Source organism: Macaca thibetana, chromosome 1 (genome assembly GCF_024542745.1).
Source record: "Macaca thibetana thibetana isolate TM-01 chromosome 1, ASM2454274v1, whole genome shotgun sequence".
In the NCBI taxonomy this organism is placed as follows: Eukaryota; Metazoa; Chordata; class Mammalia; order Primates; family Cercopithecidae; genus Macaca; species Macaca thibetana.
The window spans coordinates 206,935,195-206,959,220 of NC_065578.1; the positions used below are offsets into that span (position 1 = coordinate 206,935,195).

The 24,026-nt window shown below is 41.3% G+C and overlaps 1 protein-coding gene across 4 annotated transcripts in view; it reads right to left on the minus strand.

Annotated features, from left to right (window-relative positions):
- Positions 1-24,026, minus strand: part of B3GALNT2 (beta-1,3-N-acetylgalactosaminyltransferase 2) — a 62,709-nt gene that overhangs the window by 9,558 nt on the left and 29,125 nt on the right. For 3 of the 4 annotated variants that reach the window (XM_050769994.1, XM_050770004.1, XM_050770014.1), the window contains exons 6-8: positions 15,080-15,190; positions 9,543-9,621; positions 2,138-2,321 (exon numbers count right to left, since the gene is read on the minus strand). In XM_050769994.1, coding sequence (XP_050625951.1) covers positions 2,138-2,321; positions 9,543-9,621; positions 15,080-15,190 — 374 coding nt within the window. Of the gene's footprint in view, positions 1-2,137; positions 2,322-7,343; positions 9,622-15,079; positions 15,191-24,026 lie in introns of those variants that run through there. The other variant, XM_050770024.1, reaches the window with a different exon arrangement.

The window sequence follows — 24,026 nt, forward strand, 5'->3', positions numbered from 1 at the left end:
TCCTAAAGTTTATTTCCAATTAATAGCAAAAGCCATACATAATATTTGCTAATTAGAAATAAATTTTCATGATAAAGAATATTTGGGTCACTGATAACTGAAATAAAGAGGAAGAAATAATGAAACTCATTTGCAGTGTGGAGATGGGCGATGCCAGCTACGGGGACGCAGGTCCCAGATCAGAGTCCTGTTGAAGGTTACGGCAGCGATCCAGGGAGAGAAGGTGGCAGTCAGAATAGTGGCAGTGGAGACAAAGGGAGAGGCTAAGATACTTCCACGCCTGGGAAATATCTTGCTCTAAAGAGAGTCCTAGAACCCCACAGCCCTGATTTCCCACCCTTGGGACCTCCATGCCCATTCCTCACCTCAGCCTCACCTATAATTGCAACTCTCATTTGTGGCCCCAAATTAAAAGGAGGTTCTTTTTCTTATTACAGCTTCTAAACCTAACCAGTATTTGACACACCCAGATTTCCAACCCTCATTTACTTCTGCCCTCTACCACAGGATGAGTTCCAAATTATATTAATTTGCACCAGCTGGCCAGGTATGGTGGCTCACGCCTATAATCCCGGCACTTTGGGAGGCCGAGGCAGGAAGACTGCTTGAGACCTTATTTCTATTTATGAATGAATGAATGAATGAATGAATGAATGAATGAATAAATAAATAAATAAATAAATAAATAAATAAATAAATAAATAATTTGCCCCAGCTAAGAAACATTACCTTCCATAAACCAATTAAGCCATCTACCCCTAAGGACCAGGGAACTGTATCCGTAAAGTACTGTTCTTGGTAACTTCCCACTCTGTCCAGGGCAACAGAGAAGAAAAGCAGACAGACCCTGGGCCTCACCAAAGAACAGGAGAAGGTTTTTAAAAATAAAAGTGAAAAAAATAAAGAGAATACCCTTTATAGGTTTGGCCTAATCAGAGATACAGTTTGAAAGTTTTAGCTCCAGGGTCAGGATAGACAGTATCAGGAGACTCAACAGAAAATTCTGAGATCCTAGAGTAACTAATAATTCTAATAACTATACATGTTAAGATTTTATATATATATGTTACTATTATTATATATTGTTACTGTTATTATTGTTATAAAAGTAGGAGTTACAAGTAAGTTCCAAGAAACACTGGAGGGTCTGGGAAATTATAAATACGATAGATTCTGGGAGTTGTGGAATTTCAGTAAGCCAGCTATATAAGAGTTTTAGAATCAGGGAGGTAGTTTTTAAGTGGATGCAGTAGAGACTGGAAGTATAAGGTGGATATTCAGTAGAAGAGAATTTCTATCAGTAACCTAAATGTGAGTGACTGTAACTGGGGAATCTGGGTAGGTGGGTATAAATACAACTAAAAATGAACCATTCCCAAACTCACTGATTTTTGTCTAATGCTTGCTTGAGACAACCAAGGCAAGTAGAAATGACTCAAAATGAATCAATTTTTGCTTTTTTTTTTTGAGACAGAGTCTCACTCTGCTGCCCAGGCTGGAGTGGAGTGGTATGATCTTGGCCCACTGCAACCTCCGCCTTCTGGGTGCAAGTGGTTCTCATGCCTCAGCCTCCTGAGTAGCTGGGATTATAGGCGCGCACCACCACACTTGGCTAATTTTTGTATTTTTAGTAGAAACGGGGTTTTACCATGGCGGCCAGGCTGGTCTCAGACTCCAGATCTCAAGTGATCTGCCTGCCTCGGCTTCCCAAAAGTGCTGCCGGCAGGCACAAGCCACCAGCCAATTTTTGCCGTGTTTTTGACAGGTTAATATCACATTGTGGATCTTTATCAAAATAAAGAGGCAACATCTTAGTAGCTCGGTTTTCACAAGGAAATGGGATACAATAGGTCATATCCCAGGTGCTCAGTGGCCTTAGGTTTGTTTTTATTTGTTGAAATCTCAGTGGTTTGAAGTTGATAAATTGTCTCGATAGCAAAAGAACAATAAGACAGGCACAGTGTCACGCGCCTGTAATCTTAGCTACTCAGGAGGCTAAGGCAAGAGGTTTGCTTGCACTCAGGAGTTCAAGACCAGCCTAGGAAACATAGTAAGAACGCCATCAAAAAAAAAAAAAAAAAAAAAAAGAAACTAACAATAAAACAAGTTCTACCTATCCAACATTTTTACAACCTACCATCTATAGAAGTTCAGTAATTTTGCAGGAACATTACGGTAAGTGTCGACGACATCCACAAAAACAATATCATCATAGATGCTGCTTTCCTCCTTCAGTAAGGCATCTTCCTCGTGGAGATTCCTTATATGATCAGTAAGTCTTTGAGGGCGAGAATGAAGGCTGTGTAAGAGAGCATCACCTTCTAAAAAGGAAAAGTTGACAGTTGGAGAAAAATGCTATTGTACACTTACCACTCAGAACTTATGATGTACACTACAGTTCTTTGCCCAAGGTAACCTAACAGAAACACATGCAGTTGTTTGGAACTTCAGGTAGAAAAATGGGAACTCTCATACACTGCCAGTAGGTTTAAGTGGATGCCCCCACTCTGGAAAGCAATTTGGCAATATCTGTTTAGGCTGAAAATGTGTACACCTTATGGTTCAGTTGAGGCCACTTGTAGATATATCCCTACTAACGTTATTTCACATGAGGCTATTAATTACAGCATTGTTTGTAATTGTGGCAGAAAAACGGGACCAACCTAACTGTCCACTGAGAGAAAAAAAATAGCCAGGTTGTGGTATATTCACATCATGAAATACAGCAGTTAAAAAAATTACCCTGATCTTGCATGTTAAAAGGATTGGGATGGAAAAATAAAGTTGAGTGAAAATTGCCAAGTGATAATACAATGTGACACCACAGATATCAATTATAAAATATTCAAAACTATGTTATTTAAAGACGTCGTCAGGCGTGGTGGCTTATGCCTGTAATCCCAGCACTTTGGGAGGCCGAGGGAGGAGAATCGCTTAAGCCCAGAAGTTTGAGATCACTCTAGGTAACACAGGGAGACCCCCATCTCTAAATAAAATTTAAAAATTAGCCAGGCATCGTGGTGCATGCCTCTGGTCCCAGCTTCTTGGTGGGCCAAGGCAGGAGGATCCCTGGAGCTCAGGAGTTCAAGGCTGCAGTGAGCTATGGTTATACCACTGAACTCCATCCAGTCTGGGCAACAGAGCGAGACCCTGTCTCAAATAAATAAATAAAGAGATGTAAATATGTTCAAAGTAGAAAAATAAGAATGGGAAGGGTACACATGAATTTTAGGAAAGTGGCACCCCCTCTGAGGAGAAGGAAGAGGAATACATCTAGGGAGAACCACAACGGGAAGGTTTCAACCGTACCTACAGTGTTTTCTTTCTTTCTTTCTTTTTTTTTTTTTTTTTTTTTTGAGACAGAGTCTCACTCTGTTGTCCAGGCTGGAGTGCAGTGGTGTCATCTCGGTTCACTGCAACCTCCACCTCCCGGATTCAAGTGATTCTCCTGCCTCAGCCTCCCAAGTAGCTGGGATTACAGGCGTGTGCCACCACGCCCAGCTAATTTTTGTATTTTTAGTAGAGACGAGGTTTCACCATGTTGGCCAGCTGGTCTCGAACTCCTGACCTCAAGTGATCCACCTGCCTCAGCCTCCCAAAGTGTTGGGATTATAGGCGTGAGCCACCGCACCTGACACATAATGTTTTCTTTTTTCTTTTCTTTTTTTTTTTTTGAGACAGTCTCACTCTGTTGCCCAAACTGGAGTACAGTGGTATGATCTCAGCTCACTGTAATCTCCACCTCCCGGGTTCAAGGATTCTCCTGTCTCAGTCTCCCTCGTGAGTAGCTGGGATTACAGGAGCCTGCCACCACGCCCAGCTAATTGTTTGTATTTTTACAAACAATTGTAAAAATTGTTTGTAACAAGAGGCGGGGTTTCGCCATGTTGGCCAGGCTGGTCTCGAACTCCTAACCTCAGGTGATCCACCCACCTCGGCCTCCCAAAGTGCTAAGATTACGGGCATGCGCCACTGTGCCTGGCTATGATTTATTTAAAAAAAAAAAAAATCACAAACGAATATGAAAAAATGTAAACATTTGTTAATTCTGAGCACTGGGTACCTGGGAGTTTCAGTACTATTTCTGGTGTATTTATGATTATTTCCTTTTTTTTCTTTTGAGACAGGGTCTTGTTCTATCACCTGGGCTAGAATGCAGTGGTGCAATCACAGCTCACTGCAGCCTCAACTTCCTGGGCTCAAGTGATCCTCCCATCTCAGCTTCCCAAGTAGCTGGTACTACCGGCACCTGTCACCACACCAAGGAAATTTTTAAGTTTTTTGTAGAGATGGGGTCTTGCTATGTTGTCCAGGCTGGTCTCGAAATTCTGGGCTCAAGAGATCCTCTTGCCTCAGTCTCCCAAAATTCTGGGATTACAGGTGAGAGCTACTGTGCCTGGCCAAGATATTTCATAATAAAAATGATTACTAACGTGCTTAAAAGACAATGTATCTGCCACTTCACAAGTTAATAAGTCACTTGTCACATGTGTGCAGGGACTATCCCCAGATCCTACTGATTTAAGGCAATTCTTTCGCTGTGGCAGGAGACGTCAGGATTTTCTAAAAATGTCTCAATCAAATTAAAGAAAATTTTTGAAAAATACAAAGAAAGTGAGCTGCTGAGGGTGGCGAAGGAAATGAAAAACAATTTGCCACTGCACTCTTTATCACTGCAACTGGAAAGGATGAGGTGGGGAGCTGAAGGCCTCTATCTGACTTCTGCCTCTCATGACTTGTGAGTTACTGGACAAGTTCTGTTGTCTCCAGACCACAGCAGTCTCACTTGTGGAAAATGGTGCCGGATTCAATCAGTGATTCTTGGGAATGCTTGCTGAAATGCAGATTCCTGGGTCCTAAGCCTAAAGATTCAGTAGGTCTGGGGTGGAGCCCAGGAATCTATTTTTTTCCCTTTGCCCTGCTCCCAGGAATCTGTATTTTTAATGGCCACTGCTGCGACCCTGATGCAGGCAGATAGAACACAGACCAGCCTTTGAGAAACACAGGGGTATATGACCTCCTGTTTTTTTGTTTTTTTGAGATGGAGTCTTGCTCTGTCACCCGGGTTGGAGTGCAGTAGTGCTATCTCAGCTTACTGCAACCTCTGCCTCCCAGATTCAAGCGATTCTCCTGTCTCGGCCTCCTGAGTAGCTAGGATTACAGGCGTGCACCACCACGCTTGGCTAATTTTTGTATTTTTAGTAGAGACGGGGTTTCATCATGTTGGTCTGGCTGGTCTCCAACTCCTGACCTTGTGATCTACCTGCCTTGGCCTCCCAAAGTGCTGGGATTACAGGCATGAGCTACCGTGCTTGGCCTGAACTCCTGTTTAGACTTAAAATTTTTTGACTTTACGGTAAGGTAAAAACAATACATGTTCACCAGAAACCATGCTTTGAGTACACATGCAACCACTCTGTTTGTCATGTGACTAGTCTTTAATTATGTGAGATGTTCAATCCTTATTATGGAATAGGCTTTGTGTTAGATTATTTTGCCCAACTGTGGGCTAATGTAAGTGTTCCGAGCAAGTTTAAGGTAAGTGAGGCTAAGCTATAACATTCGGCAGGCTAAGTGTATAAAATGCATTTTCAACATACATTTTTAACTTAAGATGGGTTCATCAGGGTGTAACATCGTAAGTCAAGGAGCATCTGTATAATTTAACACTTGAAGGAAAGTGAAAGTGTTATAAAATTGTAGTAACAGGAAAATGGCTGGTAACAACAGGAGTGCAGAAATTAAATATAAGCCTTTTAGACTAGGAACACATTTTGTTTCACTGCATGTATCTGAAAAATATGGGCATAAATTAATATGTCAGGAACATGAAAGGATGTCTGCTTTTGCCACTTCTATTCAACATACATGTTCTAGCCAGGACAATCAGATAAGAAAAATAAAAGGCATCCATCCGGATGGAAAAGGAAGAAGCAAAACTATCTCTTCTTACAGATGAAATGACCTTGCATGTAGAAAATCATAAGGTCTAACTATAAAATGATTAAGTAATACATGGACCTGTTCAGCAATGTTGCAGCACACAGATCACAAAAACCAACTGTATGTTTATATACTCACGATGAACAATCTTGAAATCAAATTAGAAAAACAATTCCACTTACAACAGCATCAAAAAGATAACATAAGTGATCTCAGCTCACTGCAAGCTCCGCCTCCTGGGTTCATACCATTCTCTTGCCCCAGCATCTCGAGTAGCTGGGACTACAGGCGCCCGCCACCATGCCCAGCTAATTGTTTTTTGTATTTTTAGTAGACACGGGGTTTCACCGTGTTAGCCACGATGGTCTGGATCTCCTGACCTGGTCATCCGCCCACCTCAGCCTCCCAAAGTGCTAGGATTACAGGCATGAGCCACCGAGCCCAGCCTAGAAGTGCAATACTTTTATACTGAAAATCAAACATCACTGAAGGAAATTTAATAAGACATGGATGCTCAGAGACTTAATACCGTTAACATGGCAATACTCCCCAGGTTGATCCACAGACAGAATGCAATCCCTGATGGGAATGTGAACTAGTACAACCACTATGGAGAACAGTGTGGAGATTCCTTGAAGAACTAAAGGTAGATCTACCATTTGATCCAGCAATCCCATTACTGGGTATCTACCAAAGGAAAATAAATCATTATATGAAAAAGATACTTGCACATGCATGTTTATAGCAGCACAATTCGCAACTGCAAAAATATGGAACCAGCTCAAATGCCCATCAATTAATGAGTAAAGAAAATGTGGTATGTATGTGTATATATATAATGTGGTATGTATGTGTATGTGTGTGTGTATATATATACACACACAGACAGACACACACACACCATGGAATACTACTCGGCCACAGAAAGAAACAAAATAATGGCATTCACAGCACCTGCGTGGAGCCAGAGGCCATTATTCTAAGTAAAGTAACTCAGGAATGGAAATGCAAACATAGTATGTTCTCACTCCTAAGTGGGAGCTAAGCTATGAGGATGGAAAGGCATAAGAATGATACAATGGACTCTGGGGACTTGGTGGGGAAAGGGTGGGAGGGGGTAGGAATAAGACTACACATTGGTTATGGTGTATACTGCTTGGGTGATGGGTGCACCAAAATCTCAGAAATCACCACTAAAGAACTTATTCATGTAATCAAACATGACCTGTTCCCCTAAAACCTATTGAAATTAAATATATATTTATTCATATATTTATTACTAAATATATATTATTAAATATACATTTATATTTAATTATATATTTAACATATTAAATATATATGTATTGATATATATATGATATGAATATATATATGAATAAATATATATGCAATCCCGTAAAACACTCCAGCTAGGTTTTCTTTTTTTTGCACAAATTGACAAGCTGATCATAAAATTCATATGGAAGTGCAAGAGACCCAGAATAGCCAATCAAGCTGGATAAAGAACAAGGTTGGAGGATTCACATTTCCTAATTTCTTTTTTTTTTTTGAGATGGAGTCTTGCTCTGTCACCCAGGCTGAAGTGCAGTGGCAATCTCAGCTCACTGCAACCTCCACCTCCCAGGTTCAAGCAGTTCTCCTGCCTCAGTCTCTGGAGTAGCTGGGACTACAGGCGCCCGACACCACGCCTGGCTAATTTTTTTTGCATTTTTAGTAGAGACAGAGTTTCACCATGTTGGTCAGGCTGGTCTCGAACTCCTGACCTCATGATCCACCTGCCTCAGCCTTCCAAAGTGCTGGGATTACAGGCGTGAGCCACCACGCCCAGCCTCCCAATTTTAAATCTTACTAAAAAGCTACATAATCAAGACAGTGTAGTACTGGTTAAGGACACAGACATATAGATCAATGGAATAGAATTAAGAGTCCATAAATAAATCCTTACATTTACAGTCATTGATTTTCAACAAATGGGTGCTGGGACAACTGGATATCCACATGCAAAAGAATGAAGTTAAACCTCTATTTCATGCCATACATGAAAATGAACATGGATCCAAGGCCTATATATAAGTGCCAAAACTATAAAACTCTTGGAACTGTAAAACAAAACACAGATCTTTGTGACCTCACATTAGACAAATGGTTCCTTACATATGACAGCAAAAACATGTGACAAAATTGGACTTCATCAAAATTTACTTTTGTGTGTTAAAGGGCACCATTTGCAAAGCGTGTATCTGATAAGGGACTTGTATCCAGAATATATAAAGAACTCTTACAATTCAACAATAACAAAATAATTTTATAAATGGGCAAAGGATCTGAATAGATATTTCTCTAAAGATATACAAATGACTCTCCCCTCCTTTCCTCCCTCCTTCCCTGCACCCCTCCCTCCCTTCTCCCTCTCTCCACCCCTCCCTCACTTCCTCCCTCCTCTTCTCTCCCTCACTTCCCACATCTAGTTCACATACCATAATAATTCACCCTTTTAACAGTGTGCAGCCTGAGCAATATGACAAAACCCTGTCTCTACAAAATATTTAATAATTAGCTGGGCATGGTGGCATGCACTTGTAGTCCCAGCTATTCAGGAGGCTGAAATGGGAAGTTCACTTAAGCCCAGGGAGGTTGAGGCTACAGTGAGCTGTGATCATGCCACTGCACTCCAGACTGGGCAACAGAGTGAGGCCCCGTCTCAAAAAAAAAAAAAAAAAAAAAAAGAAGGAGAAAAACAATAAAACAAAAAAGGAAGATATACAAATGGTCAATAAGCACATGAAAAAAATGCTCAACATCATTAGTTATTATGGAAATACAAATAAAAATCACAATGAGGTAACAATTTACACCCACTAGGATTGGTATATTTTAAAAGATAGACAATTTAGTAAGTGTTGACAAGAATATGGAGAAACTAGAAGCCTCATATACGGACTATGGAAATGTAAACTGGGCTGCTGCTTTAGAAAACAACCTGGCAGTGCCTCAAGTGATTAAACACACAATTACACGACCCAGGTCTTCTACCGCTAGAGATTTAAGAGAAATGGAAATATATGACCACACAAAAACTTGCACCTACATGTTTACTTTAGAATTATTTATATTCAAAAAGTAGAAGCAATCTAAATGTCCATCAATTAATGAATGAATAAAATAGGGCATATCGATGCAATAGAATATATGATCATAAAAAAGAAGTACTGACACATACAAAATGGACGGACCTGGAAAACATGTTACAGCAAGAAACTGACACACAGAGCACATACTGTACATTTCCATTTATGTGAAATGTTCAAAATAGGCAAATCCATAGAGAAAGAAAGCACATCAGTAGTTGTTAGGGGGTGGGAGGTTGGGGAGGGAAGAATGAGGAGTAACTGCTAATGGGTGTGGGGTTTCCTTTTGGGAGATGGAGCCGGTTGTAGAACTCTATGAATACACTAAAACCACTCAACCACTTTAAAAGGGTGACTTTTATCTGAATAAAGTTTTTTAAAAGACAAAAAAAACTCCTTTTCTGTCAGGTATAAAGATTAAGTGTATGAGATTCAGTGTATTTTTCAAGTTTCAACTAGCCAACTTACCCTGAATAGTATATATAAAACCACCTGCAACTCCCTCCACACCTTCCAAGAATTCATGAGGCAATGCACCCTCCCCAGCCTGAAAGGAATAAGAATGTAGTCAATGTTTTGTTACTAAAAATACATTTATCATATTTTAAAATTGATTTGACAAGTCATAATATGACTCCACTTGCAGCAGATAAATGCATCTAAGATGCACTAGAGGCTTATAATATCAGGATGACATACGGTATTCTACTATTTTTGTTATCTAATTACAACACTAAAGATAAGGTATACCCAACATTCCATAAGGTGTTCAGAATTGCAACTTACATAGAATCATATTTATGTACTTGCTACTCTAATAGTGCAAAAAGCAATTTATTTTACATCCCAACCCCACCACTTAAAAAAATATGTATTATGTATTATGTATTATGACCTTTGATTTTTTGGAAACTAAAAATTCTCATGAGTTGAAATACATCTTGGCACACTTTAAAGTTAAGTGACAATGCAGAGAAAGGCTCAAAATCAACAGTCTGTCCCAAATATTCAAATTGAACTCTACTGAATATTGATTTAAAAATTTTTTTACATTTTAAAATTTTTTTTTTTAAATAAGAGACAGGATTTCACCATGTTGGTCAGGCTGGTCTTGAACTCCTGACCTCGGGTGATCAGCCTGCCTCAGCCTCCCAAAGTGCTGGGATTACGGGCGTGAGCCACCTCACTCGGCCTAATTTCATTTTACAGACAGGGTTTCACTCTGATGCTCAGGCGGAGTGCAGTGGTGCAATGATACCTCATTCTAGCCTTGAACATACAATCTTCCCACCTCAGCCTCACAAGTAGCTGGGACTACAGGTGTGTGCCACCATGCCCAGCTAGTATGTATAAATTTTTTTGTAGAGAAGAAGTCTCACTGTATTGCCTGGGCTGGTCTTGAATTCCTGGGCTCAAGCGATCCTCCCGCCTCGGCCTCCTGAAGTGCTGGGATTACAGGTGTGGGCCGCTGTACCCGGCCTGCTGATGTTGTTGAAGATGCCTAAGCCTATTGTGCCAGCAGCCAATGATAGTCCTTTCTACCTCTTAGACTGGAGAATCTTTTATTATTAGAGAGTTATCTCTCTTCAAAAGTTACCCAATGGCCTTACTCAGAGTGAGCTGTTTCACTTCTGTATACAGTAAACCACTCTGGTACATCTACCAGAGTATTGTCTGGCTGTTGTGGCCTAGATCAGACTGTTAAGAGTCCATATTCAGTGTATTTACAGTACTTTTTCTACACCTTCATTTAATCAAGAGAGCTACTGCTTGGCTATTCTTAAACAGATCTTTTCAGCAGAGTTGTACTGTACAAAGCAATGTTTTAAGGCCAGTAGAACAAGTCATCTGAGGTCACTGTAGTAACTTGTCATTTAATTTAAAATATGTCTGTAGGCCAGGCGTGGTGGCTCACACCTGTAATCCCAGCACTTTGGGAGGTGGAGGTGGGCGGATCACGAGGTCAGGAGATCAAGGCCATCCTGGCTAATATGGTGAAACCCTGTCTCTACTAAAAATACAAAAAAATTAGCTAGGCATGGTGGTGCGTGCCTATAATCCCAGCTACTCTGGAGGCTGAGGCAGGAGTATCATTTGAACCCGGGAGTAGGAGATCGCAGTGAGCCAAGATCGTGCCACTGTATTCCAGCCTGGGTGACAGAGCGAGACTCCATCTCAAAAAAATAAAATAAATAAAATGTTTGTAGCCAAATGCCGTGAAAATTACTGAAGATGCATGCTTTAGATTCCAACCTTGTAGTTCCATAAAAGATTGTATATGCTTTGTTTATTTGTTATTTACTTTTTTTTTTTTTTTGAGACAAAGTCTTGCTCTTGTCCCCCAGGCTGGAGTGTGATGGCGCCATCTCGGCTCACCACAACCTCCACCTCCCGGGTTCAAGCGATTCTCTTGCCTCAGCCTCCCAAGTAGCTGAGATTATAGGCACGCACCACCATGCCTAGCTAATTTTTTTGTATTTTTAGTAGAGACAGGGTTTCACCATGTTGGCCAGGCTGGTCTCGAACCCCTGACCTCAGGAGATCCGCCCGCCTCGGCCCCCTACAGTGCTGGGATTACAGGTGTGAGCCATCGCCCGGCCTACTTATTTACTTTTTTGAGACAGAGTTTTGCTCTTGTTGCCCAGGCTGGAGTGCAATGGTGCGATCTTGGCTCACTGCAACCTATACCTCCCGGGTTCAAGTGATTCTCCTGCCTCAGCCTCTTGAGTAGCTGGAATTATAGTCGTTAGCCACCATACCTGGCTAATTTTTGTATTTTTAGTAGAGACGGGGTTTCACCATGTTGGTCAGGCTGGTCTCGAACTCCTGATCTCAGGTGATCTGCCCACCTCAGCCTCCCAAAGCGCTGGGATTACAGGTGTGAGCCACAGCGCCCAGCCTAGGCTTTATTTTTTATTGTATATTTCTATATTGTTTTGGCTTTAGAACTCAATAGTAATTTCTGTTTACTAACATCTCTGAAAGGTCACAACTTGGCTTTTTGTTTGTCTTTAAAAGTATTCTGACATCACTTGCTGGCAAGGGAATAAAATTTAGTGAAAACTCTCAGCTGTACGCGTTTGTGATGAAAACCTTAATCTGCACCTGGGGTTTCTTAGCGGAGGCTTTAAAAAGTTACCTGGTTTTTTTGTTTGTGTATTTTTTGTTTGTTTTTTGAGATGGAGTCTTGCTCTGTCGCCCAGGCTGGAGTGCAGTGGCTCCATCTCGGCTCACTGCAAGCTCTGCCTCCCAGGTTCATGACATTCTCCAGCCAGCCTCAGCCTCTCGAGTAGCTGGGACTACATGCGCCCACCACCACGCCCGGCTAATTTTTTGTATTTTTAGTAGAGACGGGGTTTCACTGTGTTAGCCAGGATGGTCTTCATCTCCTGACCTCGTGATCCGCCCGCCTCGGTCTCCCAAAGTGCTGAGATTACAGGCGTGAGCTACCACGCCCAGCCCTGGTTTTGTTTTTGTTTTAGGTTAACTGTATGTTTAAACTATCTTTAGCCCTCTATAATTTTTACTCCCAAAGCAGATAATTTGAGTCTTTATGTTTGAACCTAGTTCTCAAGTCAGAAGTAAACTTATTTCTTTTTTTTTTTGCAATGGAGTCTCGCTCTGTAGCCAGGCTGGAGTGCAGTGGCGCGATCTCGGCTCACTGCAACCTCCACCTCCTGGATTCAAGCAATTCTCCTGCCTCAGCCTTCCGAGTAGCTGGGACTACAGGCACCCGCCACCACGCCCAGTATTTTTAGTAGAGATGGGGTTTCACCATGTTGGCCAGGCTGGTCTTGATCTCTTGACCTCATGATCCTCCCACCTCAGCCTCCCAAAGTGCTGGGATTATAAGCGTGAGCCACTGTGCCCAGCCAACTTATTTCTTTTAGTGTAACCAATACTATAGAATTTTGGCATATGCTGGGTATTTTAAAGTTTCATAAATAGAAAAGGAGGCAAGATAGTAAAGGTATTTGCCTTGAAAATAAGGAAAGAAAAACGTCATAATTCCATAAAACTTTCCATTTTAAATAAAAAAATTTTTCATAAGACTTAAAATGAACTTTAGTAAACAAATGGTGTGTGTCTACTAAAGTAAACACCATCTTCATTGCCCTCCATTTACTTTGTGAAATTTACTTGTCATAATAAATCCTAAATCCTAAACATCAATGAAATCCTAAACATGGCCTACAAATCTAAATGTGTAACTACATATGAATTTATGGTCTATTTCTTTAATATCCTTCTTCCTCACTGAACTGTAAGTTCCACTGTAGGCCACTAGTATGTCTATTTTACCCTGCCATTGTTTCTGCCTTACAACAGGTATGCAGTAAATGCTTTTTGAATGAGTAATAACATATTACATATTCATTTCAACTCAGAAATTAATCCATGTGAATGAGGTTAATATTCATTCACTAAGCTTGTGAATTTAAATGCCAAGTACATTCCTAATCACTAGACGGGAGATCAAGGGGAATAAAAGATTGTCTATGATTCCACCATATACACCATTTGTTTACTAAAGTTCATTTTAAGTCTTCCTATACCTTCTTTATTGTCCTACATTTACTTTGAGAAATTCACCTGTCAAACTGTTTTAAATTTAAAGCAAAGCTGAATGAGAAATATGAAAGTCAGAAATCTCAGAGTTGCTTCAGCAAAATAAATGAAAGTACTCAATCTTATTTTCTATTTATTTATTTATTTATTTATTTATTTGAGATGGAGTCTTGCTCTGTTGCCCAGGCTGGAGTGCAGTGGCGTGATCTTGGCTCACTGCAACCTCCACCTCTGGGGTTCAAGCAATCCTCCCACCTCAGCCTCCCAAGTAGCTAGGATTACAGGCATGTGCCACCATGCCCAGTTATTTATTTTTGTATTTTTAGTAGAGACGGGGGTTTCACCATGTTGGCCAGGCTGGTCTCGACCTCCTGACCTCCAGTGGTCCACCCACCTTACCCTCTCAAAGTGCTGGGATTACAGGCATAAGCCAGTACACTCCACCTTATTTTCCAATATTTTTAACTATAGTAGTTTGGCATTTTTTTTTTTTTTTGAGACAGAGTCTCACTCTGCCACCCAGGATGGAGTGCAGTGGCGTGATCTCAGCTCACTGAAACTTCTGCCCCCTAGGTTCAAGCAATTCTCATGCCTCAGTCACCCAAGTAGTTGGGATTCCAGGCATGTGCCACCATGCCTGGTTAAGTTTTTGTATTTTTAGTACAGATGGGGTCTTGCTGTGTTGCCCAGGCTGGTGTTAAACTCCTGGCCTCAAGTGATCCGCCTGCCTCAGCCTCCTAAAGTTCTGGGATTATTGGCATGAGCCACCACGCCTGGTTATCTATAGTATTTTAACTGAGATTTTATTTTCAAGGTGAGATAGTAAATACTCTGAATACTACTGAGCAAGTGTTCTTAAAGAATGCTAACTTAAAAATTACTGAGAAATAGGCCAGGTGCAGTGGCTCATGCCTGTAATACAGCACTTTGGGAAGCGTAGGTGGGCGGATCACTTGAGCTCAGAGGTTTGCAACCAGCCTAGGCAACGTGGTGAAACCCCATCTCTACAAAAAACACAAACAATTAGCTGGGTGTGGTGGTGTACACCTGTAGTCCCAGCTATGTGGGAGGATTGTTTAAGCCAGGAGGTGGAGGCTGCAGTGAGCTGTGATCATGCTACTGCACCCCAGCCTGGGCAACAAAGTGAGACCCTCTCAAAAAAAGAAACAAAAAATGAGAAATGAAATATTGCACTTTAAAAATGCACCAATCTTAAGGCAAAACTGTAAACTCACTAACGCTGGAGCTGTAGATCATATTTGAGTTTCTGCCTTTACTATGAAGACAACAACATTTGCTACTATATAATATGTTGTAAAACACACCAGAATCATTGCTCCATGCTGCCTGGGCTCTAAGGTAAATTTTAGAACACTTTTGTGTATTAAAAAGAAGCTAAAATATATAATTAAACCTTAAAAAAAAAAAAGACTTACTGTAATGACTCTGAGAACTCCCCCTCCATCATTCACTGTCACTTTGTGGAGATTTCTTGACACAAGGCCGTGGAGGTCTTGGCTCTCCCACACGATTGTACCTTCAAAGCTCTTTTGTGGAAAGATGAAGAGTGAGTCAGTTTCCTTATTGCTGCCATTTAGGTTTTAAGTATGTTTTCAGGTAAGATTTTAGAGAAAAAATTTTCCCAAAACATATCATTTAAAATGTTCACCCCATAACTCTGACATACCACTGTTAGCATTTGGTGTATATCCTTGACCGTTTTTTCCACGCACATATAAAAAACCAATTACAAAGAGTATATAGATAATTTTGCATGCTGCTGTTTGCCATTTCCCATTGTATCAAAAGCATTTCCTTCTGCTGTTGCAGCTGTCACAACCATTCTTCCTCATGTATGTATACATCCCAATGAGCAGACACATCCTGATTAATTCATTTTCCCCTACTGTTAGACATTTGGTTGCTACTAAATGTCTACTAAAATATCTACTAAGTATCTACTAAAATAATGTAGGCATGTTTTGGTGTAAATGTTTATTTACCCCTAACAATTTGTTTTTTACTTAAAATAAATTCCCAAAGGTGAAATTACTGGGACAAGAAAGAGGTATTTTTAGTGGATTTTGGAACACACCACCAACTGCTTTTTGAAAGCAACTTTTACTAATTTATAGGGTTATCAGCAATGTATGAGAAGGACAATTGCACTGTATTCTCCCTGGTATGGGATACTAGTAAAAAAAAAAAGTTTAACCTAATACAGTAGATTTTTACAAAATGATTCCTCATTTAGCTGATTTATTTTTCATTTTTTAACACAGAGCCTCGCTCTGCTACCCAGGCTGGAGTGCAATGGTACGATCTTGGCTCACTGTAACCTTCGCTCTCCAGGTTTAAGCGATTCTCTTGCTTCAGCCTCCTGAGTAGTTAGGATTACAGGCGCTCACCATCACACCCGGTTAATTTTTGGATATTTAGTAGAGATGGGGTTTCACCATGTTGGCCAGGCTGGTCTGGAACTCCTGACCTCAAGTAATCTGCCTGCCTCGGCCTCCCAAAGTGCTGGGATTATAGGCATGAGCCACAGCACCCTGCCTGAATTAAGAAAAAAAAAAAAAAAAAAAAAAAAAGATTGCCTTAGTTGGATTTCTGATTCCTAGTGATGTTTATGAATTGCATGTTCTCTTCTGAGGACTGCCTTATCATGCTGCTTTGCCATCTGCCCTCTGAGTTTTCTATTTTTCTTATTCATCTATGCAAGCTTTTGATAAATTATCTTAATCCTGTGCACATTTTATATGCTAAAATAGTTTTTCATTTGCTACTTAATGTTATTTTTGAAATTCAGAAGTCCATAAATTTTACCTTGGCAAATCTGACAAACTTTTCCTTTGTGATTATTACTATTAAATTCTGAGCTTAGAGAGCTATGCCCCCCTGTCCCAAGGTCTGATACATATTGAAATCTTAATGTCTTCTAATTTATCCACGATCCCATTTTTAATTCTGTGCACAGCTGGCTCCTTAGTCCTGCTCAGGTCTCAGCTCCATACCTTCTCCTCCGAGAGGCTTTCTCCAGATGTCCTCTAGAAGACTCCAACTCCCAAGTTCTCTTTATCACATCAACCTGTTTTACGTTCTTAATACCATTTATCACTCTGATATTTCTTGTTTATTTTATTATTAAACTAACTGCCTCTACTAGAAGACAAACACCTTGAGAACAGGAAGGAGCTTGTCTGATCAACCACTGCATCCCCAGCATCCAGCCCAGCCTGACATGACTGAAAACTCAAAATGTGTGCTGAATAAATAATGTTGAACTAAAAATCAACTAGAATTGACTATGGTATAGAGGATTAAATGAAAGATATAGCTCTAATACTCTAAAAACTTTCATATGTTAAAATGAAGAGATAAAGTACTTTACAATAATGTCTCATTTTAGCCAGCATTATAGGTAAACCATACAAAATTCAACTTGTCTGATAAGCTAGGTCAGTGGTTTATAAACTTTTTTTTCCCTCTGTACAGAGTGATATAAACTTTTTTTCTCTCTCTTTTTTTTAAAATTTTTATTGTTTTGAGACACAGTCTTGTTCTGTAGCCCTGGCTAGAGTGCAGTGGCGTGATCTTGGCTCACTACAAACCCGGTCTCCCGGGTCCTGGTTCAAGCAATTCTCCTGCCTCAGCCTCCCGAGTAGCTGGGATTACAGGAATGTGCCACCATGCCTAGCTAATTTTTGTATTTTCAGTAGAGATGGCGGGGGAGGGGCGGGGGGTTCACCATGTTGGCCAGGTTGGTCTTGAACTCCTGACCTAGTGATCCACCTGCCTCGGCCTCCCAAAGTGCTAGGATCACAGGCATGAGCCACCGCGCCCGGCCCAACTTTTTCTTTTTTTTTTTTTTTTTTAAGAAATAATACTTTTCTTCTCCTCCATAACATAAAAATATTCCAAGAGTCTGGGTTCCTCAGGCAGTTTATTACTTTCTATTCAGCTAATGTATCCTTAATCTGCATTATCTGTGAAACTCCGGATGCAACGGGTGGGGCCCTAGGGCTCTCAGAGCAGATCATGCAGATCCACCTTAAGCAGTGTCATCATTTTCTAATCTTCAAAAGAGAGAAAATGATACTGGCCTCAAAGGGCTGTTTGGAAGATTAGTGATAAAGTATATGGTGAAGTGTCTTTACTTAGTAAAATAGTGCCTTTATTACCACTAAAAGGCACACAGAAATGGAACTGCCTCTTTAGAAGATTTCATTTTCGTATCTTTGAAATAGGTGCTGATTGTTTCTATACGTCCCCTAGATAGCCTTACCTCTCTTTTTAAAAATTTATTTATTTGTTCTTTTTCAATTCTATTCCTTCTGAGGCCTTAACATTCTCTCAAACTTGAGATCAAATCCGAAATAATTAAATCCCTACATAAGAGGAAACAACACTTCTTTTTTTTTTTTTTGAGATGGAGTTTTGCTCTGTTGCCCAGGCTGGAGTGCAGCGGTGCGATCTCAGCTAACTGCAACCTTTCCCTCTGGGTTCAAGTGTTTCTCCGGCCTCAGCCTCCAGAGTAGCTGGGACTATAGGTACACGCCATCACATCTGGCTAATTTTTGTATTTTTAGTAGAGACAGCGTTTCACCATGTTGGTCAGGCTGGTCTTGAACTCCTGACCTCCAGTGATCAGGCTGCGTTGGCCTCCTAAAGTGCTGGGATTACAGGCATAAGTCACCACGCCCGGCCCCAGAGGAAACAACATTTCTAATAATTGAGAAGAACTGTATGATTGAAGCTTAATTAGTAAAGTCAATATCTTAAGACAATGTATCAAACATATCAACAGGCCAATATAGGAAGACTGGGTTAAGAGAAAAATTTTGGTAATGCAGCAGTGTCAAGGGGGAGAAAGATGCAATAACTGGAAGATAAAAAGCATTTTGGGCCAGGTGGGGTGGCTCACACCTATAATCCCAGCACTCTGGGAGGTCAAGGTGGGCGAATCACCTGAGGTTGGAAGTTCAAGATCAGCCTGACCAACACATGAAGAAACTCTGTCTCTACTAAAAATACAAAAAAATTAGCTGGGCGTGGTGGTGCATGCCTGTAATCCCAGCTACTTGGGAGTCTGAGGCAGGAGAATCGCTTGAATCCAGAAGGCAGAGGTTACGGTGAGCTGAGGTCGCACCATTGCACTCCAGCCTGGGCAACAAGAGCGAAACTCTGTCTCCAAAAAAAAAAAAAAAAAAGGCCTTGGTCACATTCTACCTAGATAAAATAGCACTCTAAAACACCCACTCTTCCGCTGTTATAATTTAAGTTCGATGCTCAAATCTAGCACAGTTCAGATTTAGTTTTTTAGGTACCTTGACAAACTAAGTAGGAGGTTCCTAGATAGGGCACCTGAACATTGAAATCACTTGAATGAGCCAAGAGCATTAAAGATGAATGAACTGATATTTTGGTTTACGCACTGATTTTCTGTGAATTGACACATTCAGTAAGCATTTGATAATCTCTAAGTGAACTGGAAGGTCAGTGTTATGACCTGTTGCTAAGTCCCAGACCCCTTGATGATATAGTTTGGATATATGGTCCCTCCAAATCACATTTTGAAATGTGACCCCCAACGCTGGAGGTAGGGCCTAGCAGGAGGTGTTTGAGTCGCAGGAGCTGATCCCTCAAGAATGGCTTGACTCCTTCCCTACAGTAATGAGTGAGTTCTTGCCCTATTTGTATACGAGAGCTGGTTTTTTAAAAAGAGACTGGCATCTCTCTCTTGTTCCCTTTCTCACCATGTGACATGTTACTCCCCTTCGCCTTCCACTATGAGTGGAAGCTTCCTGAAGCCTTCACCAGAAGCAGATACTGGTGCCATGTTTCTTTTCTTTTCTCTTTTTTTTTTTTTTTAGATAGAGTCTCGCTCTGTTGCCCAGGCTGGAGTGCAGTGGCACAATCTCTGCTAACTGCAACCTCCATCTCCCGGGTTGAAGCGATTTTCATGCCTCAGCCTCCTGAGTAGCTGAGATTACAGGCATGTGCTACCACACCCAGCTAATTTTTGTATTTTTAGTAGAGACGGAGTTTCACCATGTTGGCCAGGCTGGTCTCGAACTCCTGACCTGAAGAGATCTGCCTGCCTCAGCCTCCCGAAGTCCTGAGGTTACAGGCATGAGTCACCGTGCCTGGCTGCCATGCTTCTTGTATAGCCTGCAGACCCATGAGCCAAATAAACCTCTTTTCTCTGTAAATTACCCAGCCTCTGGCCGGGTGCGGTGGCTCAAGCCTGTAATCCCAGCACTTTGGGAGGCTGAGACGGGTGGATCACGAGGTCAGGAGATCGAGATCATCCTGGCTAACACGGTGAAACCCCGTCTCTACTAAAAAATACAAAAAGCTAGCCGGGCGTGGTGGTGGGCGCCTGTAGTCCCAGCTACTGGGGAGGCTGAGGCAGGAGAATGGCGTGAACCTGGGAGGCGGAGCTTGCAGTGAGCTGAGATCCAGCCACTGTACTCCAGCCTGGGTGACAGAGTGAGACTCCATCTCAAAAAAAAAAAAAAAAAAAATATTTCCCAGCCTCAGGTATTCCTTTGTAGAAACACTAAATGGACGAATATGCTCCACCACGTGAGGCTGCTTTGTGTTAATCATGTCTCTTTCTCCTTGCAACAACAACCTCTTGCCCTTAAGTGTACTCTATTTTCTTCTAAAACTTGAATAGTGATGAAGTTTGGAAGGACTGATAGCACATATACTTAGGATAAGGAACTGATAGGACTTGGTGAGTACTTGGACATGAGAGTAAGGATAACTCTCATGATTCTGGTTTAGGTGACTGAGGAAAAGGAGATGGTTACGCAAGATTAAATTTTAGTATATGTGCTGCCGAAGCGAACACACTCAAGATTAAAAATACAGGCGATGAGAACAGGTGGGATGGAGACAATGTTACCATTAGAATGCCCACGGAACATTCAAGTGGAGAAGTTCAGTAGGCAGCTCAAAGCACGTCTGGAGTTCACAAGAGATGTTGAGGCTGTAATTATAGATTTAACAGCCTTCAGCATACAGGCAGTAATGAATGAAATTGCCTGGGAAGAATGTGTAAAATAAAACAGAAGGCTAGGTAGCAAATCCTAATGACTTATATTTAAGAGGAAAGCAAAAAGAAATAATGAATCATACCGAAAGTAAAAACTATAGTGACCAGATAAAAACCCTCACCTTAAAACTACAGATCTAGAAAAGATGATGATAAAACGAGTAATTCTCTGCACTGTCCATTCAACTGACATGACATGGGACATGCTACTTCACAGGGGGTCCCTTCCTGGCACCCAACTCCATTTTGTCTGTGACTAGGCTATGATACAACAAACAAATTCAATGAATAATTGAATAGTTAGCAGAAAAATTCCCTAGTCCACTCAAATCATCTTGACTTATTCATGGAGCTTACATAATCCACCAGCTGTTTTGTTACTAAGGAAGGAAGTTTTATCTTCTGCCTGTCTCCTATACCTGTTTCTGCTCCACAACACAGTTTAATTTCTATTCCTCACCTCTGCTCTCATATACTTACTTTTTATTCTGATGTAAGACAATTATGAAACCAGGTATCTCTTAAGATCCAAAACAACTTTTTATGGCAATTCCCTGCCAAGATCATAAAAACCAAAATAAAAGTTGGGAAAAACAGTATGGTACAGGTTGGAAAAATGAGGTATCATATGTATCTCTCCCATAACATAAGCAAGCTATAACTCCTTTCACGCATTAATTCTTTTCCATAGAGCTTCTAATTTCTCATCCAAACAACAGAGTAGCTTAAATATATACAGTACTTCTGTGCCTATAAACACTAACAACTTCTTGTGTATTGGAGAGATGACTACATATAAAGAATTTCAACCTTCATAAAAAATAAGGATATAGGCCAGGTGCGGTGGCTCACACCTGTAATCCCAGCACTTTGGGAGGCCAAGGCAGGTGGATCACTTGAGGTCAGGAGTTCAAAGCCAGCCTGGCCAACATGGTGAAACCCTGTCTTTATTAAAAATACAAAAATTAGCCAGGTGTGGTGGCCGGCACTCGTAATCCCAGCTATTCGGCAGGCTGAGGCAGGAGAATCATTTGAACCTGGGAGGTGGAAGTTGCAGTGAGCTGAGATGGAGCCATCACACTACAGCCTGCGCAACAGGAGTTAAACTCTGTCTAAGGATATAAGTGTCCATAATGGCAACAATAATGTCACTAGTGACTCAGGTGAACAAAAATAGTCTGCTTTTTACTAAAATTAGTTTCAGGTTCCAACTGTACTATTAAGGACAACATAAAATTAGAGACAAAATTTTTTTTTTTTTTTTGAGACTGAGTCTCGCTCTGTCAACTCACCCAGGCTGCAGTGCAGTGGTGCGATCTTGGCTCACTACAACCTCTGTCTCCCAGGTTCAAGTGATTCTCCTGCCTCAGCCTCTGCGTAGCCGGTACTACAGGTGTGCACCACCCACCACACTGTGCTAATTGTTTGTATTTTTAGTAGAGATGCGGTTTCACTGTGTTAGCCAGGATGGTCTGGATTTCCTTACCTCATTATCCACCCACCTCAGCCTCCCAAAGTGCTGGGATTACAGATGTGAGCCACCACGCCCAGCCAAAACATAAATATTTTAAGAGAAATACACAGTAGTCTTCACTTGCGAACAATCACTTGTGACGCCCACTGAGATTTATGCTTTAGTGAGCTACACAATGAAAACCTTACAGGCGACCTGCTTACTGGACAAGCTATACTGCTGACATGTGACTCCAGGCAATCACCAAGTGTGGAGGGAGTAAGATGATGAACTTCCTCTCACAAATGGAATACACTACCTATTTCTGTTACTTTTTGCTGATCATATGCCAGCAAACCATCACTATCACTTTTCCGAGCAAATAAACCCAATCGGCCTTGATGCAGCAAAAAAGAGTATTTAAAATTAAACATATTTTCAACAAAAACAGAATTTTGTACAACTGGAGAGAATTTTAATTGCTAAAAGTTTGTTTTTTCTTTCTGTTATATAAAGCTAATAAATGTTTATTATGGAACACTTAGAAGATAGATATACAAAAAGAAGAAAATTAAAATCATCCATAATCTTAGCTCCCCTCCAGGTATAGCCACTATTAAATAAGTGCTTGCTTTTTGTGTGTGTGGTTATTTTTGCCATTTGAATAGGGACTGGGTTTCATCAAGTTGCCCAGGCTGGTCTCAAACTCATGGGCTCAACGATCTGCCCACCTCGGCCTCCCAAAGTGCTGGGAGGATAAGCCTGAGACACCACACCTGGCCTGCTTGTTTTTAAAAGAAAAAAAATTATACAAAATTAATAAAAGTAATGAAATCAAAAGTCTATTTAGCCTAAAGCTTGAAGGGAGATAAAAAGCACAAGGCTATAGTCATTAAAACTCTTAATAACTAGACCTGGTGACCAGGCACAGTGGCTCACGCCTGTAATCCCAGCACTTTGGGAGGCCAAGACAGGCAGGCGGATCATGAGATCAGGAGATCAAGACCATCCTGGCTAACATGGTGAAATCCTGTCTCTACTAAAAATACAAAAAATTAGCCGGGCGTGGTGGCACACACCTGTAGTACCAGCTACTCAGGAGGCTGAGGGAGGAGAATTGCTTGAACCCGGGAGGCGGAGGTTGCAGTGAGCTGAGATCGTGCCACTGTACTCCTGCCTGGGTGAGAGAGCAAGACTCTGTTTCTAAACAAACAAACAAACAAAACCTGGTGTGGTGGCTCAAGCCTGTAATCCCGGACTTTTGGGAGGTGAGAGGATAGCTTGAGGCCAGGAGTTCAAGACTAACCTCTCAACACAGCACAGTGGCTCACGGCTGTAATCCCAGCACTTTGGGAGGCCAAGGTAGGTGGATCACCTGGGGTCAGGAGTTCGAGACCAGCCTGGTCAACATGGTGAAACCGTGTCTCTACTAAAAAATAAAAAATTAGCCGGTGTGGTGGCATGTGCCTATAATCCCAGCTACTTGAGAGGCTGGGGCAGGAGAATCACTTGAACGTGGGAGGCAGAGGTTGCAGTGAGCCAGGATCATGCCAGTGCACTCCAGCCTGGGTGACAGAGCAAAACACTGTCTTAAACAAAAAAAAAAGATATGAAAAATTTAGTTGGGCATGGTGGCGGGTGCTTCTAGTCCCAGCTACTCAGGAGGCTGAGGTAGGAGGATCACTTGAGCCCAGGTGGTTGAGGCTGCAGTGAGCTATGATCATGCCACTGGACTCCTGCCTGGGCAGCAGAGCCAGAGCCTGTCTCAAAAAAAAAAATAAATAAGTAAATAAAAATCAGGGGGAAAAAAAGTCTTTTAACAACTACAAAGGTAACTCATTATTTTGGCTGAGTACTTCCCATCGTT